This window comes from Alligator mississippiensis, chromosome 15 (genome assembly GCF_030867095.1).
Source record: "Alligator mississippiensis isolate rAllMis1 chromosome 15, rAllMis1, whole genome shotgun sequence".
Classification (NCBI taxonomy): Eukaryota; Metazoa; Chordata; order Crocodylia; family Alligatoridae; genus Alligator; species Alligator mississippiensis.
Genome location: NC_081838.1, coordinates 21,907,649 through 21,929,369, shown reverse-complemented (window position 1 = coordinate 21,929,369; position 21,721 = coordinate 21,907,649). Strand labels below are relative to the sequence as shown.

Sequence of the window (21,721 nt, the reverse complement as noted above, 5' to 3'; positions counted from 1 at the left end):
CCTTTCAGCCTCTAACTTTTATGCATCTATGAATACAAATAATTGTCAGGGTTATTCTAACTCATGAGAGATGATGGAGAAGGACTAGTCCTGTGGAGGGATCACTTGGCTGGGAGCCACGGAAGATCAAGGAGGAGCAGACTCAGCTGCTCTCTGTCTCTTATTTCAGGCCTGCCAGGTCCGAGTCCCACAGTGAGAACAACACCTCCAGCCAGCTTCAGGTGCCAACAGCCAGTCCCTGACCAATCTCTGGAACAAAGTAAATCCGTGCCTGCTCCTCTTACCAAGACCAGGCGCTGCACAGGGATGTCTGAATCAACTCAAGTATCTCAGCTGATCAAAAAAGCTGTTTCTGACTCACAACTTGGCTGGGCTAGGGCTTTCTGGGGAAAGATCAAGCCTATGGCTTGCATGCAGTGTTGCTGTGTGAACAGAGCTGCTGGTGAGATGTGCTCTGGCCAGCTTGCCCTGCCTAGCAAAAGGAACATAGGGGGCTCTTTCACTCACAGCTCCCTGGGGCAACCGTATACACCAAACAACCACCTAGTTCAGCTGCCCTAGAATGAATCACCAGCTGGAGACATTTCCAGGACAAGCGGACACATTTGCAAGAACCTGCAGGGAACCTGCATGTTGGAGGAGAAGCTGTAGGAGAGACCATTTGGAGACTGATGCCAATAAGCTCCCTGGAAGCTCGATGTGCTGAAGCAGTGGGCAGCAGCACTGGGCACAAGGCACCACAAGACTGGAAGCAGCAGCACTAAACAGAAATCCAGTTACTACAGTCCAAGTGGACTCCCTTCATCACTGCACACCCTCTGCGATTCATTGCTCTGTGCATGAAACATTATTGTATTCACAGATGCTCAGAGCTGAAGAAAATGCCCTGCTCTGCCCCTGTGACCCTCCCAGGCTGGCTGAGTTGAGCTCTGTGAGAACTGGTCAACTGAAACCTTATTTCACTCCACAGTGTCTTAGTCTGCAACCCACAGATCACACACATGTATTGTGTGTCACGGTGAGGGGGGGCCAAGGCTGCATTTCTAAGTAACGAGCAGACTTCCACTCAGAGCAGGGCTTTCTGTCAGCCTTTCTGCAATGGAATACGGGGCAGCCGTTTTGTTCCAGTCCAAAAGATAAGGCAGCCACTCGGAGTGTCTCTTTTTGCTTCCTCTCCTTTGCCATTTATAGGCCTGGATGTAGGCCCCAACCCTTACAGAAGTAGAGAGGATTCAGAGAAAGTGCACACATTTACAGAGAATGGGAATATCCTGGTTTTATAGTAGGTGCAATAAATGCAAGTATACATGTACCTGGAAAAACAATTTCCCCATCCTGCTTGTCACAGGGTACAAGGGGGCTGCAGGCTCCCCCACCCTGCAGTCTCCCCAGCTATGTGCCCTCTCCCCTGCCAAGTGAGCCACCCCAGCTCAGGGCAGGCAGCAGCTCAACTCTGGCCCCAGCTTAGGGCTGAAGCCAAAGCCAGAGCTGAGTTGCCACTTACTTCAGCCGATACTCAAAAGACAAGGCTTTATTTTCCCCACACTGGGAAAAGACCTAGCATCCTAACTTGCCACTGGTAAAGCAAGGGGACAACAGAAGCCAGTGTCCTGCTGCTGCACTGGTTGTTAAAATGTACCAAGCAGAGAGATCCCCTGCTACAGAGAAATGCAACCCCCCCCCCCGTACCAATCTGACCACGGAGTAAAATTCCTTCCTGACCCCAAATATGGTGTTGATCTGATCCTGAGCAGAGGGGCAAGACCGTCTAGCCAGGAACCTCCCATGCGAGTCCCAGCAGGTGCTTTGGTACAGCCCAGTCACCATCCCGAGTCTTGGCTGCAGCCAACACCCAGTGCCTCCAAGGGAGGTACAAAAGAAAAAACTAACCTCGATGCACGTAGCTACAGGAGAGGGAAAATAATTCTTCCAGCCCCATGAGGCAACCAGCAAAACTCAAAAGCCTGGGGAATACCCATAGTAGAGCACAGGCCCATCACCCCCCATCAGTGGCCATCCAACCGCTTCTTGAACATCTCCAGTGATGGAGAGTCCACCCCTTCCCAAGGCATCTATTCCACTGCCTCGCTTTTCTAACAGCGAAGAAGTTTTTTCTGGGTATCTGATCTAAACTTATGTTGCTGCAACTTCAGATCACTGGTCCGTGTCCTACTCTGCAGCAAGAGAGAAAAGATTCCCCCCCCCCGACCTTATCCCTGTGAGGAGCCGTTCAGGTAGCCGTTATGCAGAGTTTGGATTACGGACGTGTCTGGGATGGTTTGGACAGGGCTGATCCTGCCTCAGGCAGGGGGCTGGGCTACATGCGACCTCCGGGGCTCCCTTCCAGGCCTACTTCTCTACGATTTCAAGACTGCGATCACGTCCCGTCTCAAGTGCTTTTTCCACGCACTGAACATGCCTAGCTCCTTCCACGTCTCCTCATACGATTTGTCTTCCAAGTCCTGGACTCTCTTGAACGTCTACCATGTCCTTTTGAAGGCAGCCCAACGCCTCACAGAAGACTAGACAACCCTTAACCAGGGATGAGTAGAGAGGCACTATCACCTCCCGTGTTGCGCACCTAGTGCTCCTACTGACACAACCCCAAACCACGTCCTCCCCTTCCACGGCTGCATCGCGCCGCGGTCTGCGAACCGCTGAGACTCCTAGACCCTTCTCCAGCCCGGCGTCGCCCTGCGCGGCGTGCGTCGCTCTTCGCACCGGGCAGCACCTGGCATCCGCCAGCTTTGTGCAGCCCGCGCGTACACCAAGTCGCTGAGGAGAAGGCCATGCAACCTTGGCATAACCTTGGCAAAAGCCTTGTGTGATCCCCTCCATGGCTGTGCTGCCCCATTCAGGCCTCCTTGAACATCTGGCAGTGGCCCAGGCTGGAGAGCGGACGAAGACCTCTGCTCTTAGGAGCACGACCATTTCCAAGCCCAAACCCTGGCGCGCCCAAACCACGTGCGCAGTTACGGCTGCCACCCGGCTGCGGGCCCTTTAAATTGCGTCACGTGACCGGCGCCGCCGGGCAGGGAGAACGGAAATAGGTCACGCGCGGCCGGTCACTTCCGGTGTGTGCTGTTTCAAGATGGCGGCCGGCTGGCTGAGGTGACACCTGGGCCTCGGGCGGGGCGGGCGGCCCCTTTTCCCAAGCCTGGGCCCGGCTCCCCTGCCAGGGCTTGCAGCGCGGCGGGGCTGCGCCGGGGCGTGGGAGGGCGGCTTGCAGCTGGCAAGCGGGGAGTTGGGTGAACGTGGCCGGTTTGCGGGGTGGGAAGAAGCGGGCAGCCCCCCCCCCCCCCGGTTGGTCTATGGTACAGACCAAGGATGAGGCTCTACAGAAGCATCCCGCGCTCATGAGCTATTGAACGGCAGGTGGAAATCGGGGGAGATGACTGTCAAGTGATGCACACGGGCAAAAATAACCCAAACTACACATACGCTAGGATGGGCGCTGAACGAGCTGTTAGCATCGCGCCGGAAAGATCTGAGACGTGTGCACTGTGCACTCAAAACAGCAGCCGTCAAAAAAAAAAAAAAGCGAACGAAACGCTAGTGGCTGTTAAGAAAGGGAACTGTAAACGCGATGGAAAGTACGATGATGCCTCTCAGTTTGCGGGGTCCGCACCTCGACCGCTGTGCGTGGCCCTGGTCCATACGCCACAGAAGGGATGTAGAAGAACTGGGGAAGGGCGGCGGGGAAGATGCGTGGTACGGGGGGTTTCCGTGTGAGACGAGACGGAGTTTATTCAGTTAGGGGGGACGTGAGAAGGGCTTGCAAAATACAAAATGGTGAAGAGAAATTAAATAGGGGCTTATCATTTGCTATTTCTCTCTCTGTCAATACAAGAACGAGGGGTCACAAAAGGAAACTAGCAGGTAGCACGTTTAAAACTAACGAAAGGAAGTTCGTTTCCCCATGGCGTGGACTGAGGTGTCCAGGTGACAGCCCAGAGGTCACAAGTTCAAGGCCGTAGCAGAAATGCTTATGACCTGGCCTGTCAGATTCTGGCGAATTTGCAAATTCTGCTAAATAACTTGTCACGAGGACACAAAAAAGGGGAATGGACTTGTTGCCACCAGATGTGGGGGAAGCTGAGAGTTTAGCCAGACTCCAAAAGGGATGGGACTCATTATTGGAGGAAAAGGACATAGTGTTAAAAATGTTCTGCCCTGTTGTGAGCGTTCTAAGTTTTTGCAACAGAAAAGTTGCTATAGTATTTTTCTGCAGTCAAAAAAAGAGTGAGAACTGAAAGCTGGCATTTTCCAAGTGTGCCTCGAGTCTGTTAAGGGATGCCTCAAGTCTAATAAGGTTGAAAACCCCTGTGCAAGATAAAAAGATGAAAATGCTGAAACTTGAACAATTTTCTTTTCAGCTGTTTGAGTTGCAGTGTAGTTTTTAAAAATGACCTCTTTCATTTAGGTTTCTCTTTACATAACTCTCAAGTTAAAGTAACTCATTCTTCAATTGGCTCCATCTCTTTGTCAAAATAGGGCAAGACTTGCTTGTTCTAGAGCATAATTAACCAAATACTTCCAGAAAAAAGTTTGTTGTGGATCAGTAAAAATGCTCTCCATATTAGGATCTTCTTAAAATAAAATGCAATTTAATATAAAGTAGCATAGGGTAGGGTGCTACATGTGCATGTATCAGTGTGTTCTCATTTATTACTGCCGACACTAATATGTGGCACGATAAAACTTTTGTCCCTTTCCATACAGAATGGGATTTGTGTAGCGTTTAGATCAGGGTTGTCCCACTTTCCTGTGGCTGGGGCTGCAAGTGGTGCTGATGTGCATCTACTGCCCATGTGATGCATGGCCTTCCCTCTGCAGCTGTCCATAAGGCAGCTTCATGGGCCTGCAGGCCTCATGTTAGCTCCTCACAGGGTGCTGCCAGTTGGACAGTTCTGGCTTAGATGATCAAATAGATTCTAGTAGGGTGGAATTGCTCTTTTTTCCCCTCTAGCAAACAAATTGATCTGTCTAGCATAGTCTGAGAGCATATCTCGTTTTGTCACTAATGTGTCCAATGTTGCTGTCCATTCTTTAGAAAGGATTTTGAAGAAGTTGGAGAGAGTTCAAAGAAGAGCTGTAAGAATGATTTGAGCACTGGAAAGCTTGCCCTATACTGGGATATTGAGAACTTAAGTGAAATTAGTTGATCATCAAGTGACATTGATCATAAAGTGTGGCTTAAGCTTGTTCTATAAGAACCTATACAGGGAGGGTGCTTATTAGAAACTCCATTGATTTCGGTGCACGTGCAGGATCATTAAGCAGACAAGAATTTCAGAAGTTGCAACCAAAAATATTCAGAGTGGAAGGAAGATGTGGGGTTTTTTGTTTGTTTTTTACAGTGAGGGTGATTAGCCACCTGAGCAGCTGTCTAAGGGTGTGTGGATTATCATAGCATAAATTAGTTTCCCATGTTGATTTCCTGGATGGGGTGGGATAAGAACAAAGATATAGCAGAGTAGAGCTCTGTAAGGTTCCTGAATGTAGAATTGAGGCCCAAGTGTTTTCCTTAGAGAAGTTTTCCATCTTTTAGATTTGATGCAGGAATTTGGGCAAAGTTCTTGGGTCTGGGCTATGCAGGAGTTTGGGCTTGATGTTGAAAATGGTCTCTTCTAGTGTTGAAGCCTATGAATGTCAGTGATAATAGGCTCGTTACAGCAGGTTTGGTAGCTTCAGTTGTCAGTGCTGAAATTCTTTGGTGTTCAGCTGTAAGGTTATTGCCTGGCTTGTGCATACGATGTGGACAGAGACATAGGAGATGAATTACACTTGGTTAGTAACTTTTATTTGTAATGTTCCCAGCCTCCTGGAGTTTTGACCACAAGGATACTGGTACTCATTTTTCTCACCTGGATCAAGTTTAACAAAAGATTTTGCCCTCACCCCTTCCTCCGTGCTTTGACATTTCTGTATGTGTTGTAAATATGCCTTTGGCTGGATGTGGCCTGGGTTATTAGGAAGCTTTGGGAAGTTTTCTAGCATGTGTAAGCAGAGTGATGCAGATCATCATCAAGATAAGTTTAAATGAGCTGGCTTGTATACCAGAAGCAGGCTGGCTGCAGCAGCAAGGGCTCAGTGTGGGCTGCAAATCATGTTTGAGCAGAGTAAATTAGGCAGTGCTGAGCCCCATGCTGCTATGGGTGGGGTGCTTCCAACAGTCCAGATAGCTGTCTGCTGTGTAGAGACACCCTCCACTCACAACACAGAATCTCCAGGTGCTGAAAGATCCATTGTTTCTCTGCATCTGAACTTTTAAAAATAGTATGTAAAGTGAAAGAATTGCTGCATTTTGGGCATACATTGGCTCCAGCTGCTAAAATATGAGATCAGTGCATGCATTATTATCCTCACAGTGGAGTGTGTGCGTGCATGCATGTGTGCACCTTTTTAATGTGCAGAAGTAACACCTCTACACATGGTAAGAGATGCAGCAATCCCCCACCCTTCCCCACTTTTAATTCAATATAGAAGTGTTTCTTTTTCTGCATCTCCAAAACAGTTGAAAGTGGTCCCAGGTATGAGACTTGTGTAGCCTCAGCTATCATAGTATCTAAGCGCCTCTCAATCTTGTATCTTCTCAGTCCTGCCTCAAAGGTAGGGTAGTGCTCTTCTCCCACATTGGGTTATGCTCTTCTCCTTCAAGTGAGGCAGACTGGATGACTTGTCTGAGGATATGCCATGCGCCTGTGATGGAGCCTGTCGACCTCTACTCTCTCTCGATCAGGCTGCCTTTCCTCCCCTCGTGGTAAAGGCAGCTCAGCTTGGTTAATTTGTCTCTGCCTTCCGGAAGAATGTTTAACCATGGAGGAAAAGAGGAATTGGCCAAAATGGGAGACTTTGCACCTTAATTGTCTTAGTTGTGGTCATTCTCGCTGTCAGTGCCATAGCTTTATAATGAAAGACATTGCAGAAATTGAGCCCTGAGCAACCACAAACTATATTGATCCAGACAGTGGCTGTATTAATCAGGTGCAGAGAATTGATCTTGGAAGGCAGATGGCTTTGAATTTTTAATGCTAGCTCTGCACAACAGCCTGTGTGATCTTGGGCAAGTCATTGAAGTTTGGCATAATATTCTCTTTCTTTATTGCTATTTTATTTTGTATTACGCTGTTGAATGTGGCTCCTAGTCTTGGATCCAAGTGCTGTACAATGAAAGAACAAAACAAAAATCTTTGCACCAAAGACTAAAATAATTGTAGATTGATTCCAATTCTCAGAGAGCACAGAGCCTTGCGTATTGGAAAATCTCCCATGTCACACTGCTACCGAAGTAAGCAGGAGACAGCTCCCTAATTTATGTAAATTGTCATAACTCCATTGAAGTCAACGGAGCTGTGGCAATTTAGAATTACAAGAAGAAAGGAGTGTAATATAATTGGTCCCTTAAATCCATGCTATTGGTAGCTAGTTCTTCTCAAACTAACTCGAGGAAATACTGAGTAGGAGTCAAAGGTCCCAGGTCCTTTCCTGAGTCCAGTGGTGCACTGGGCCAGTGTGGATAAGGCACACCAGCTTCCCTTCTGATGGCATTGCAGGGAATGATGTGGCTGCCAGTTCACATCTGGCTGCCAGTTATCCATTTACAGCTCTGTAGAAATATGGGGTGGGGAAAGTATGGCAGGGAGTCTGTTACCTCTGTTTAGTAGCGATACAACAAGAGCTCCTAGAATATTGCAGCCAGCTCTGGTGTCCACACTTCATGAAGGACATGGAAAAATTGGAGGGTTTCATTGAAAACCCATAAGAATGGTAAATTATTTGGAAAACTTGCCTTTTAATGAGAGAAGTAGTGTCTGATCTGCTTAGACTACCAGGGAGAAATTTAAGGGGTAACTGTATTATGGTCTACAAGCATCTCTCCAGGAACAAAGGGCACTTTTACACGTAGTTTAATTAGAGCAGCTCTGAGAGCCAGTTTAATTAAAATGCTGCAGTGTCTTGTGTATTAGTGTCCCAGTTCCTTTGATGAGCTTTAGTTCAAGTGCCCCTGCTGCCGTTTTTTAAGCACAAGGGGTGCTAATACATGAGATGCAGGAGGCTGCTGGAGTGTGGCTATTACTGCGCTCCAGCAGACTCAATTAATCAAGTCTGCTCTGATGCGCTGATATTACAGCACATCAGAGCAGCCTCCATGCTTGTGTACGGGTACCCAAAAGTTTGATAAAGGGTTTTTTGATCTAGCAAATGAAGGTGTAACAGTCTAGTGACTGGAAGCTGAAAATAGACAAATTTAGACTAGTAACGAGCGGGATTCTAATTTTCTCTGTTTAAAAAAGTCCAAAATTCTCTCATTAAAAAACCCCAAATCTGCATCTTTCTTTGATTATGATGAAACCCCATTTTGTGTGTGTATGTCAGTTGAACACAATATGTTATTGACATATTTACAATTTTCATATTTACAAATTTAAAGTAATTTGGAAGCCTACCAGTGGCTCAGTCATTATAATAACATTCAAAATCAAATGACCAGATTTACAGGTATTTAGAATTTATTTTATTGTGGCATATCAGAGCTCTGCCTGCCCCCTTTGCTCACCAGGATGCAGGTCCAGTTGCAGCTGTCCCACCCTGCTGCTTTGTGGCACTGAGCTACCCTGATATGCCGGTGCCCTACCCCTGCCCATGCCATTGCATTTCACTCCCAACCCACGATCCTGCCACCCTCCCCACCCCTCCTGGTGCTCCTCAGTCTTGACCTACTGTGCCTTGGCCCGGATGGTGTCCTTCACTCCCAGTACACAGTCCCCCATCCCCCTAGTGCTGCTGGTGCCCCTCACTCTCAACCTGCTGTGTGGGGCAGGGGATATGTGGGCATAAGCGATGTGCCAGGAGGTGATGGGGAGCATGTGGCCCCACTGATTTCTGCATCCACAGCAGGACATGGAGCTTCAGCCTGGATAGACCAGCACCAGACAGGAACTGCTGTCATGGCCAGTGGGTGGGAGACAGTGCAGGAGGGGGCACCATGGCCACCAAGGCGAGGTGCCCCCTGCCAACCTGGCAGCAGCAGCGGGTGGGGGACGGACGGATGGATGGACAGACAACTCCATGCTGCTGCCACTGGGAGCCCCGCACCACCATGGCTGCCAGGGTAAGGTTCAGTGATGGTGTGGAGTTGTGCCCCCCTGCTGCTGCTGGGCTGGCAGGGGGTACCTCACCTTGCTGGTGTGGTGGTCCTGGCGGTGGCAGCACTGAGCCTCCCTGCCCTGGGTCCTGCCCACTGGGCTGCAGAGGTGGCTCCTGCCTGGTGCTGGTCTGGCCAGGCTGCAGCCCTGTGGTCTGCACTCTGTGGGTGCAGAAATCTGGGGGGAGGGCACTTGCCCCCACAAGTTGCCTATGCCCCTCCCCGTAGACTTACCTGCAGAGAGCTGTGGGAGCTGCATTGCCAGCCACATGCATGTGTGTGCACACATACACATGGCCCCCTGCCTCTGATCGCCCTCTTCATGCTACCCCATCCCCATTTAGCCCCTTGCAGGCTAGAATTCTGCCAGCCTCCAAGGGGAAACCTGTGGTTTCCTGGATTTTTCTCCTTTAAAGTAGAAAATCTGCATTATTTTTTTGGGAAACGGAAAACCTGGATCCCTGGTAATTGGGTTCAGGTCTTCTATAGAAACAATTAACCATGAGGGACAACTGACCAGGGGTGTAGTGGATTTTCCTTTACAGGGAATTCTTAGATCAATATTGGATGTTCTTCAAGAGATCTGCTCTATTTGAGGGTTGCTGATGAGCTTGAAACTGGCATTTGTTATGACAGGTCCCATGGCTTGTGCCACCTAAGCAGTCATACTGGACTGTCACTGAGGTCCGTTCTGTTCTTGGGATCTGGGCATCTGGGCCCAGGTGTTTTTCCCACTGCTACTGAGCACTGCAGCAGAATGGTTCTAATGCCTGTGCCTTATTATGAAGCCCTGGGAGATGGTGGAGCAGATGTAGCCTGTACGTGCATGAGGATTAATTACTGTTTGCAGGGTGCTGCAAATGAAAGTGCCAGGCATTATCAGATGTTTCATTCTCCTCCTGTCACCAGGAGTGTAGGGCTGTCCTTTGTGCCTTGTCCTTGACAGAAGCTCATGGAGAGAGCGAGTGCTGTAGATTCCAGCCCACCTCTGCAGACTTTCGAGCTGTGGCTGGATTGGCGGCCTGGCTCTGCCCCTCTTACTGGAGAAATGCCCTTGAATGTCAAAGTCACAATTACTGCAATTGATGTGTAGAGAATGGCTCCCACTGCTTCGGGGGCCATAAAGTCCTCCTTCACTTTTCGCCCTGAGTGTTGGTGTCTGAAAAGCTGTGTGCATTGGGCCGTGACAGTGACCTGCCATCTCTGTAACAACTTAAAGCCTAACAAATGGCGTTGGTGAAACAATATAATGAAAATGAGTGTTTAGAAGGGAGGTGGGTGATCTCTCTGTTTCCAGATGCTTGGAGAACTGTAGTCTGAAGCAGCTCTTTTCATATAGCTTGGCAGGCATGCCGTTCTGGGGATGTTTACCACCCACCCTCGATAATTGCTTGTAGTGAGAGTGAAGAATGGACTGCCCCAGTCTAGATGTTACCCCGGAGTGCTGTTTGTAGCAGTCTTATAAACAGCTGAGTGCAGTAATTATAGGGCATCATAAAAAGAGCACCCTGGGGCAGAATCTGGAGATTGTACTTAAGAGCCAGGCTCAATATTATTACAGTTGGTGTGTAAAAAAATAAATAAAATAAAATAAAATAAAACTCCTCAATCTCCAGGATTCTGTTTCAAAACACCAGTCACTTAAATGCAGACTCCGCTGTTCCTCCCTTGCCATGGAAGTACCCCATGATGGGCAATTTTGCCATGCAGTGCATCCATCTGATACTCACAAAGCTTTTTCCATTTTCTCTTTTGCAGATGTGCTGGTCAGCGATGCCTGTGGGCTCGGCTTGGCCCCAGCCTTTCTGTGCGACAGTAAGTTTGAGAGGGTTTTGCAAGGACAGGGATTCATTTGTTTGTCCTGGAGGGATCCCTACTGAGCCTTCCATGTATGGGCACGTTCTAGTAGTTTAATAATTCTGACCATGTGTAGAATGTGTAGCACGTGCCATATTTTGGCAGGGTATGTATCGCATCAAGCCATAACTGGCAAGTGCTGTGTCTGAGATAATGGGTGTGCCCTGGGATAGAATGCACATCCAGTTGGAGGCCGAGGTTAGTGTGTGCCTGGGGCTCAACTTTGCTACTGCTGAATCGTGTACAGCCCCAGTGGGTTACAGTGGGAATAAACCAAGCTGTTTTAAGGGAGCCTGGAAGTGTGTTGGGCTGTGCTGTATCGATGGGCTTTGCTTTGGACTGCCCCCTCTCAGTATTATTGCTTGCAGGCTCTGTAGTAACTTTGTACCTCACAAGAGCTAAGGTAAGCAGAAAACACCCCAGCTCCTGTACTGTGCTCAAGCTGCACTGCCAGGCTTGGGAAGGGAGAAATTGTTTTCCCTTTGCTAAATCGGGCTGTACAAGTAATTGCCTTGTTATCTCAGGAACATGAAATTACAAGGTCTTTATTTGGTACAATGTACAATTACTGTGGCAGTAAAGAGTAGGTTGCATGCTATCAGTGTTACATAATGTGTTATCAGATATCTAATACTCCGCCTTGACTGGGATGGTACCTCATAGGGAGCAGGTGCCTTGGAATCAGTATGGAAAGGAGCTTAGCACACAGAATCTCCCCTTTTAGAGCTTTATTATTAAACATTGAGAGATGGTGGTAACGCTATCTCCTGTGTGTTCATCCTGATATGGGCTGTGTTCCTGCATTCAAAGCAAGCTAGGAGCTGAAGGTCCATTAGTATGAGACACTGCTGGCATGGCATTGTCTGAAAAGAATCCTGTAGCTCAGTGGCTGGCAACCTATAGCCTGTGGGTTGGATCCGGCCTGTGGATCAATTGGATCTGGCCTGTGGATTGGTGTTCAGAGTTGGGGGGTGGGGATTTAACCTGCCCCACCCCATGTCACAGACAGATGAAAGAGGGAGCCATGGCAGTGACTGCCAGGTCCTAGCACGTGCCTGCCTTTGACCCAAGATGGATTATTCTGGCTTACGGCCAAAAACACTGTCGACCCCTGCTCTAGTTTGTGGTGGTGCTGTGTGATGAAATGTCCCTTCAGTATTGTCCCATGGGTCAAGCAGAATATTTTGCAGGTACTGATGGGTTGAATGCTAATAGGTTATTTCTGTTGCTTTTTCCTACGCACCTCTGACATTCTGCCCCTGTATCTGTTCCAGCATGGTCCCCATGGCAACAACAGCGAAGGAGGAGATGTCTCAATTTTGGGAAAAAAACACCAAGTTGAACCGTCCCATGTCTCCTCATATCAGCATTTACAAGTAAGAACTCTGGGCATCTGCATCTCAATGGGATGATACCACAGTGGCCAGCAAAGGGGTTTGGAGCCAAGTCCTGGTGTCCTCCTTTTGGTAGAAAGAACTTTGTGTTCCCTTTATGACTCACAGAAGCCCTTGCTATTGGGAAGAAGGTTGGACTTGCATTTAAAGCATAGAAGTGGGGTGTATGTGTTGGGTTGCTATAAGCACTCGTGGTGGTGGTGGTGCTTTTTCTGTCTGTGTAGTAGAGATGATACTGCTGACCCATCTTATAGGGTCTGAGCTCAGTTAATATTTTTGAAGCCCTGTGAGAATTCCTGAGAGATGGTGTTAGAGCAGGACCAAAGAGTATTTCCAAATGCAGCTGGAGGGCTGGGAGCACCATGGAGGCACATGCCCTGCAAAAAGGAATTTCTGCAGCTGTGGTGGTGCTACCCTGGGATCAGCATGTGGCCATGAGCACATCTCATGCAGTGTCCAGTGCGTCTCTTTCAGGATATTCCTACAGTCTAATGCTGCTGTAACTAATTTCCTGATGTCCTTTTGAGTTTCTTTAATATATCTGTATTTTGATATCTTTGGGCCTGAGTCCTGTCATGTCCCTCCTATCTGAATGGCAGTAACCTAGCATTTTGACCTGTTCCACTTTCACCCCTTTCCAGCCTTCCTAGGGAACATTGCCACTCCCATTCCCAGCAATCCTGCCAGAGGGGCTTTCATTCCTGAGCCAGTTCTACAAATTTCCTGGCCCTTCTCCTTTCCCTCTTGCTAGACTCCTGGAATAATTCTGAATGCAGAAATACGAGCCTTTTGGAGAAGACTCCCGTCTTCTCCAAAAGGCTTGTATTTCTGCATTTGGAATTACTCCAGGAATCTAAAACCAAATAAAAATACACATGACAGTACAGAGTTGTCCAAAGATATACTGGTTGTGCCTCTGTCTCTAAGCTGCTTCTCAGCAGGAAGTCTGAGTCCCTGTTTTGTGTGCAGAGCTGCCAGCCTGTACCTCAATTTTCACGCTGCATCAGGCAGCTCCTGGACCTGTATCTACATTCCAGTATGCTTCAGGCACCTCATGCACGCATTTATATGTCTCCTGCTCTGCGAGTGCCTAGTCTTGCTGACAAGATCTGTTGCTTTGCAGGTGGTCTCTGCCCATGATGATGTCCATCACCCACCGTGGCACTGGCGTCGCAATGAGTTTAGGTGTGTGATCCTCTGGCGGGGTACCTGGTAATAGATAGGCAGAACTTTTCTTTCACTTACTAATATCGAGACCCTGTTTTCGGCTTCCTTTTCTTTTTCTGACCTTAGGCAATGAGGTTTTACTCAAGTTGCTGCAGGTGTAAGGCTGTGATGGGCTTTCCTGGCTGCACGCACAAATCGCTGTGGTAATTTACAGTGAAGTGCTTCAAGGCTCTTAAACTCATTCTTGCCATACATGCCAGTGTCTGGCATCTGGGCTGTTGGACCCCTGTGCTCTTTACACATTTACATTGTGCTCTTTTTGGGAGGGTGAAGGAGACAGAATTCCCAGGAAGCTAGAGAACATGGTTATTAGGAGTCAGGAAAACCTGCGTATTATAAAAATATGCCACTCGGTCACCCAAGGGCTCACAGCAAGTCATTGTACTACCACGGCCTCACCTTGCTTGATAGGCACTGATTCACCCTTTTCATTCTCAGATGAAGGAGATTTCTATGGTCTGAGGCCAGCTGTGCCCAAAGAGCCTGTGTGCAGGAAAGCCATTGTGATGGACATAGTTTAGGATATTGTTGTTAAGCACGAGTGGAATCTCCTGGTGCTCTGGGATGGACTGTGCTTTTGCAAATAGGACCCTTCCTGAGGCACTGCTGTGCGTACAGTAGGGAGAAGGGGGCAGCAAGAATGGCGCTGTGAAACTGTTCAGTGGTTTGTCTCTAGATACGAGCTGTTTGGTTAAAGAGTATGCACACTAAAAGCCTGGGGAGGGAACGTGATGTTGCCTTAATATACCATTGCTCATTACAAAGTGGGTGGAATCTCAAATTAAATCCACAGAAAAAACTTAAAGGACTAGTGATGCTCTGTTCCTGCTGAAGAAATTTAGATTAAAGGCTAGATAGAAGTTTTACTGAGACCATTGGTACTCCCCTAAGGGGGTCCCTCAAGACAACAGGGAGTTGCCTATCTAAAGTGATATCTTTAGTGCAGGTGTGACCTTGAGGTTTGTTTGCTATGTGTCACTTGTGTGCCCCCAGCAGTTTGGGGTTCATGCAGTTATCCCCCAATTAGCGGATCTGGGCATCTGAGGATTTGCATCATGCCAGAGTTGAAAGGCTGAAGGTCCATCCTAGAGCAGAACATCAGTCACATAAGTTTATAGAGTCTGAGTGGGTTACCCACGTGAACTGCATCAAGATCAGTGACATAGTAGCTAAATACAGACAGTCAAAAAGCCCAAGGTTGGATCAGTTCAATCGTCGTAGGTTAGTCTAAACTGCATAGATTGAACCAGTAAGCAAGTGAACAAACATTCACTTTTGATTCCAAAAATACAGCCACATGCTTGCAGTGGTCCAGGCCAAAAGCTGGGTGGAGGGGGAGGTGCTAGAGCACTCCTGTCTCCTCAGTTGGAGCAGACGGCTTGGCCCAAGGCTAGCCTGCCTTCCCTGTGAGGGAGGGGTTTGTGGGGGAAGTGCTGGGGAATTCTGAGTTAACTTGAATTTGGAGGGGATCTGGGACAGAAGTTCAATAAACGGGTTTAACCTAAATCGGTTGGGTCTGACACCACATCCATCCAGGCTTATCTTAAACTGGTTTCAGCCATTTTGGAATTGGTTTATATGCACCGAACTTCTGTTGTGTTACAGGTTTGAACCGGTTTCCAATCACTTATACCAGTTTATGTGTAATTTCTGTCCTTAGCCTTAAACTGATTTTAGTTACAGCAATGCAGTTGTTTCCTTGTGGCTGATTGCAGTTCAGTTCCTAATAATATCTGCTAATGATTGCAGTTCAGTCCCTAATGATAATCCATGGGCTCTGCTCTGTAAAATGGTTTCAGGGCCAACAGGTGGTAACCTAGGCCCCTGGCACACATTAAAATACCATTGTGATTGGGATCTGAGAAATGTTATGCCTCATTCCCAAAGTGCATGTCTTGCCATGCCTGATGTGCACCCTGCCATGGACAGAGCATAACGTTTTCCAACTGCATGACTGCCAGGGTAGGGAGAGGTAATGTCCCCTGGGGCTGCCCATACCCCATCCCGATACTTGGCTTGGTGATGCGATGGGACCCAGAGCTGTGCCCTGATTCCAGGGGTCAGACGGGGAGTGGCTCTCTCCCAAACCCCAGGGTTGGTTTGTGCTTCATTCCGGTGATCAGCTGATCATTGGACTGGACGTGGAAGAGCCCCAGGGCTGGTTTGGGACCTCTTGTCATATGACGAACATTTTTGTGGCTGGTTTGCTGTTTTATTGCACATTAATCGCACCATAAATAAACTCTGCTAGAAGCCCCTGTGCCAGGCAGCAGGCTGCATGTTACTGTGGTCTAGGCTTTGCAGTCCTGTCTTTGCCATCTCCAGCTTAGAGCTGTAGCTATGAAAGCACAGTACCCCTTCAGGGTTAGGAAATGCCTGCCCTTCCTTGCTGGGGTCTGTGTCCTTAGCCAGCAAGCTATGTAACCTGCTATTCAGGCTTGCAGAGCTGCCATTGCCCATAAATGGAGATGTATTGTCCCTTGGAAACATGAACTGTATTGATCTTTGCAGTTGGAACAAAAAACGGTTCCTCCTGAGGCCCTTAGAATCCAAGGGCACCTATACACATGCTCCGGGGTGGGAGTGTTGTAATTAGAGCAGCTCTTGGCAGCACTGTAATTAAAATGCCTTCAGCCTCTCAGGGTTTGTTTGGTTGGGGGGGGGGGGGGCTGGTCCTGCTTTGAGCAGTGGTTTGGACTAGATGACCTCCTGAAATCCCTTCCAACCTTAACTTCCTATGATTCCATCTGTTCAGCACCCTGCGCTTCAGAACAACAATGGGGGCGCTTTAACTAAAGTTTGTTTAACGAACTTCAGTTAAAATGCCCCACCACCGTTTTAAAACCTGCAGTCTCTGAATAGGTGCGACAGCAAGGCTGGTGGAGCATTCTAACTGGAGCACTCCAGCAGACTCCATTAATTAGAATTGGAATGCATTGGAGCAGGCATTCCACACATGTCTAGGCACTCCAAATGACTTCCTCCTCTTCCTGGCAGTCTCACCTGACAGATCTCCACTCAGCAGGTTGGAACTGAGGAGGGAACTACCCTGTTCTTAAGCCAGGCCAGCAAGCCCCTTGACTCCCTGTGCTTTCATACATGCTGCTGAAGACCATTGAAGCCATGAATGGCTGAGCTGAGCAGCACCTAGTTGGATGGAACCGGCTGCAGCTCCTCAAGGCAGCATGCGGGAGCAATGCATTTGGGCTCCATTGGAAAGAGGGTTAATTGGCTTGGCTGTGTTTGATCGTTCCATTTGTTTTGGCAGCACCATCTGCAGAAAACCTTTTGGCTAGAAATAACAGAGGAGCCTTTGCAGCTTCTCCAGCTAGCACAGCCACTTGCGTCAGCCTGTCTCTTTGTGTATCGGCCTCTTCATTGATGTCAGCGCAGCTTTGCATGTGGCACTTAGCCACAGGGCCCAGATCTTGCTAAATTGGCTATTTTGTTAGCAAGTAGCTAGCAGCTTTTTTGTAGTGAAACTTTAGACTCTAGAGGACTTTTGAGGAGCTTCTGTCTTACATTTTTGCCTGCTCGTGTCCTTTCAACCCTGATTTGTACAAGTGCTTCAGTACATATCACTTCCCTCACATGAATGTTTATATGAGAACTCATCTGAACATTATTACTCAGTATGTGCTTGCATAGTCAAGGCATACAGCCAGGCACTTGGGAATGCACCTAACTAAGCACATGAGCAGTCTTGTTGACTTAGCTGGGACCTCACTGAATTAGTATGAAAGTAACCCTCTATCTTGCACCCTATTTGCTCGCACCATTGGCTTCCTGAGGCAAGCTGATATTTTGGCTAGAGCTGTTCTTTATGCTATGTATTAGCCTGCCCTTCTGGGACAGACTGTGCACCCAGCAGCTAGTGCAGGAGAGGTTGGTCATTTCCCCAGGTTTTCCTTCTTGCCAGAATTGCAGGAAAAATAAAAAGCTGTGTCGTGGCAGAGTTGTGCTGACCTTGCTGGTATAGGGATACAGGAAGAGGTGCAGGATGAGGTGGTGATTCTACAAAGGTGCATACCTTGCCTTCTGACTGACTTCAGATTAACATGGCTAGCTACTTTTTATTTTACTGGGAGCTAATGTTGACTTCTCAGTCTGTGGGCCTAAGATTTCAGCTGAGGAGCTGTCTTGCAGCATGGGCTTGCTTTTAGGGAAGTAAGCTACTGATAGCAGCTGAGCTTGACCTGTGTGCTTTTTCTTTCTTAGGGATCTCTTGTTTTAGCCTGACTGCCCTGGTCCTTCCAGAACAATTTCCTTATTACTTGGAACTGGTGAAGTCACTCAGCCTGGGACCTGTTCTCATCTACTCTGCTAAGTTTGCTTTGGTTTTCCCCCTTAGCTACCACACCTGGAATGGAATTCGACATCTTGTGAGTAGCCTTCACTTGGATGGGGGGGGTGTGTGTGCATGCACACGTGAGAATTTGTCTGTTGCCATGGGGAATTGTGGTTGGGTCATCTGGGTAACACCTGTCACATGTACTTAAGTCACTAAAGTTGCATTTGAAAATGGAAACTAGAGTTCCAAGTCATTCAGGTGCCTGTGTTCCATATTCAAACTTGATTTAAGTCATTCAGACACTTCTGGAAGCATTAGCCCTTCCTTGAAACCCCAAGCTTGTGATATTGTTATCCTGTTCAGATCAGAGAGCTTCCAAAATAATGTTGCCTTTCATTGTTTAGTGTGAGCTCAGTACAGCCACGTTGCCTCGTTCTGGCATGGTGCTTTCTGCTGTGACCTCCTGTGTTCCCCTTGTGAGAATTTAAGCCCTAAATTTGCCATGGATTGAAGCATGCAGAATTATAAAAAATAAGGGCAGTGAAGACTTCAAGAGGCCTTGTTAAACTCAAGAGGCAGAGCTAGCAGCACCCCCAGGTCCCCAAGCTCCAGTCCATGCTGCTTCACTCTCTGCTGCTGTGGCTGTGTACAGTAACACATCCATCAGAAGCCTCATGGGAAGGGCTTGCCATATGTGTGATGATATGAACAAATCCTTCCAGCTTACTCTGTGAAGCATTATTGAAGTTCTTGTCTAGCTCTAATTTCCTTTGGGTCATCTTGGCTGTTGCCCTGCAGCATAATCCCTCTAGCACTTCAGCCTGTCTGTGTGCCGGGACTCTCAAAGCCACAGTTAGCAGACTGCACCACCCTCTCCGAGTTGTGCAGCCCTTGTTACAGTTTCACGGCCCCTTCCTTACCTTTTGGGCAGCTGTCTGCTCTCCCTTAGATTGGTAATCATGTGCTAAATCCAAGAGCAGTCTCCAGCTTCATGTTCAGGAACTGTTCTCTCCTTCCCTGATCTATGAGATCTCACATCTGGGCCTGTCCTAGCCCCCTTTCTAGTGCTCCCTTCCTCTCTCCCCGCTTCCCCCTTGTTCTAGAGGTCTAGTCTACCTGGAGATGGGCTGCCATTTTTTTTTTTTTATGTACTCTAGTGGAGAGCCCTAGTTATGTGCTGAGTGTCTCTCTCTTCTTTCTCTCTAGGTGTGGGACATGGGGAAAGGATTTAAGATGTCGCAGGTCTATCAGTCTGGAGTCCTGGTCCTGGCCCTGACCCTGCTTTCCTCTGCTGTACTCGCAGCCATGTGATGGTGTCTCCTGGCTGAAGCCCTCCCCACTCCAGAAATGATTTGGTTCATCATAGCCCATGTGGACAGTCCAGTCCAAGCCCAGCTCAGGGTGTGCATGTGGGTAGAAGGCGCAAGAGACTCATCAGTAGTATATTGCTGGGCAGGGTGGGGCTGTCCCCTAGGCATAAATCTTGTGGATGATCAGTTTGCTTAATTGCTGGTCCAGAAGGATGTAACGTGTCCAATCAGCCAAATTCAGTGAAATCCCAGAATGTCCGTCCAGTCCCAATACTGCTTGTTTTGAATAGCCACAAATGGCCGGCCCCTGGTATCTATTAGCAGTTGATCTTTAGCTACTTTGAAGACACTCTTGGGAGCTGCCTTCTTTGATGGGGCTTTGCTTTCTAACTGTCTCTTCAGTTGTTTCCTGCACTGTCGAGAATCTGGAGACAATGCTGGTACTGTGTCCCCTGCCCGGCCTGGGAGGCCTTGGGGGAGGAGATGCGAGTGCCTGTAGCCTAGTATATGTGTGTAGGCTTATGTAAAGGACAACTGTCCTGTGGCTGCTGGCACTAGTTCTGGGGGAGTGAGTGTTGCCTGAGCTACTAGTGCCGGTGCCCTGATGCTAGGGAGGGGAATAAGGAATTGATGCCGTCCTGGAGAAAATGCCAAGTGTTGGGATCCGGGCTTTCTGCTGCAGTCAGCATCCTGTGGGCTTTGCCTTGGGGAGTGGGGAGGGGCAGCCCCTGCAGGGTGGTGGGAGACTTGCAACGGGGCTTTACATAAGGGGGCTGCGAGCAGTGAATTCTCAGCTCTGTTCGGTGGATCCCACTCTTCAGCTAACAAAGAAAAATGCACCTTGTGTTTTCAGGGACTTCTTTAGGCAAAACTGTTGTGTTTCTCTTCACTCCTTTGTGGTGACTGCCAATGCACTATCCTCTTGCAATGCTGCTGTGTGCTGTTACCAGCTGTTCCTTAGCACACACGTGTCATGTGTAACATACCCACCCTTTCCAGTAAAGCAGCTTTGATCTTTCACACCACATACTAGCAGCTGAGTTTTCTTTTCAAATGAGCAGTTTCTCAGGACAGCAGCATTCTGACTGGCAGGACGTGGGAGGAATGCATCCTGAGTGAAAACCGGTGTGTGGTTGGAGAAAGTCATGACCCCCAAAAATCTCTTTAGAAAAGCAGAGCAGGGGTGTATAGTGTAACATGGGTAGTGGGGCTGTCTATGCTATTTTGTGGCCTGTCTCCCTTCAGGTGGTAGCTGGATAGTGCCCTACACTTGGCTGGCCTGCCCTTCACCTCAGTCGCACTGAACCAAAATGCTCCCAACTCCACATGTTGGTATGTGACACCTCTGTACCTCACTGGAATTGGTGCAGGGGCTGCATGGGGTGCCAGGAGATTGAGTTTGCTGCCCAGGCTGCTGTGTATCACTGCTTAGTTCTATTTTTCTTTACATCTGGAAGTTCAGTTCTGCCCTGCAGAAAGGCCCATCTGTTTAGGGCCCTGTCTCTTCTCTGCGCATCATACAGGGTGGCTCTCGTGACTCTCCTGTCTACCGGCTGAACTGGACTGGAATCGGAATTTTTCTCTCTCAAGCAGTTTTGGACCGGCTGCAGCAGGAACACCTCCCCTTCCCCTCATTTGGCTGTGCCTCAGCATGTGCGCTTCAGTGTCCAGCTTTAAGTGGGCTTTGACTCTGCTGACTGTGTGATGGAAATCTTCCCATGTGGACTGGCTGCAGGTGTACTAGGGGCAGATCCTGATGACACAGTGGGAAGACACTTGTGGCAGTTCTGTAGTAGAGCTCAGGCTCTTAGCAGGGGCAACAGAGTAAAGGGGGAGTGAAGTGTAGGTGTAGTGGGGAACAGATGTCTGCCCTTGAGGAGGCAGGGAAACTGCTACCATCCTCCCAGCCCAGTCTGGCCTCTGAAGACAGCAGTGCCTTTGCTTCCAGCCCTACCTTTTAGCTCCTAGCTTGCTTTTGCCCATCATGACCATGCGGAGCAAAGCCATGACATGGGGGAGGGATCTTGTACCAGCGGTGAATGCAGATTGAAGAAGAGCCCCAGCTTAAAGGTCACCTGAGAAGGGCTGTGAAAGCTTGTGTGGGTGCTTCATCTGTCTGTACTTGACTGAGTGTCTAGAGGGGGAGGGAGAGGGGTGTTCAGAGCATAGCTTGGAGAAGTATTAGGAATGTCATGTCTGATTACCTTGGTTTGATGGAGACATCTGCCAGCCCACTGGGGAGCTCTTGGAGATGTCTGCTAGGTAAGCTCAAAGCCCTAATTACATCAAGGAGGAGTGGAGGCTTTTGGCAAAGCTTTCCTGTATCCCTGAATTGAGGTGTTTGCAGAAGCAAACAGTGGTGCAGAACGGGCCAGTTAAAACCTTGCCCATCCCAAGTATCCACCTTCCACTTGTTCTTACAGTAATAAAAATGTGGTTGCTACTTCAGGCCCCGTAAAGGAGTCCAGCTCAGACAGGGCTTGAAAGCTTTATT

The 21,721-nt window shown here is 48.5% G+C and overlaps 1 protein-coding gene across 1 annotated transcript; it reads left to right on the top strand.

The window, feature by feature from the left end:
- Window positions 1-3,030: 3,030 nt before the first annotated feature.
- On the top strand, window positions 3,031-20,252 carry SDHC (succinate dehydrogenase complex subunit C). Its single transcript, XM_014593553.3, has 6 exons — window positions 3,031-3,111; window positions 10,907-10,963; window positions 12,280-12,381; window positions 13,523-13,584; window positions 17,845-18,008; window positions 19,124-20,252. The coding sequence occupies exons 1-6, from the start codon at window positions 3,092-3,094 to the stop codon at window positions 19,226-19,228; spliced, it is 510 nt and encodes a 169-aa protein (XP_014449039.1). The 5' UTR covers window positions 3,031-3,091; the 3' UTR covers window positions 19,229-20,252.
- Window positions 20,253-21,721: the final 1,469 nt, after the last annotated feature.

Coding starts and splice junctions, on each gene's coding strand:
- SDHC (XM_014593553.3), top strand. CDS start 3,092: ATGGCGGCCGGCTGGCTGAG. Junction 13,585..17,844: donor TGGCGTCGCAATGAGTTTAG/GTGTGTGATCCT, acceptor TTTCTTTCTTAG/GGATCTCTTGTTTTAGCCTG. Junction 18,009..19,123: donor GGAATGGAATTCGACATCTT/GTGAGTAGCCTT, acceptor CTTTCTCTCTAG/GTGTGGGACATGGGGAAAGG.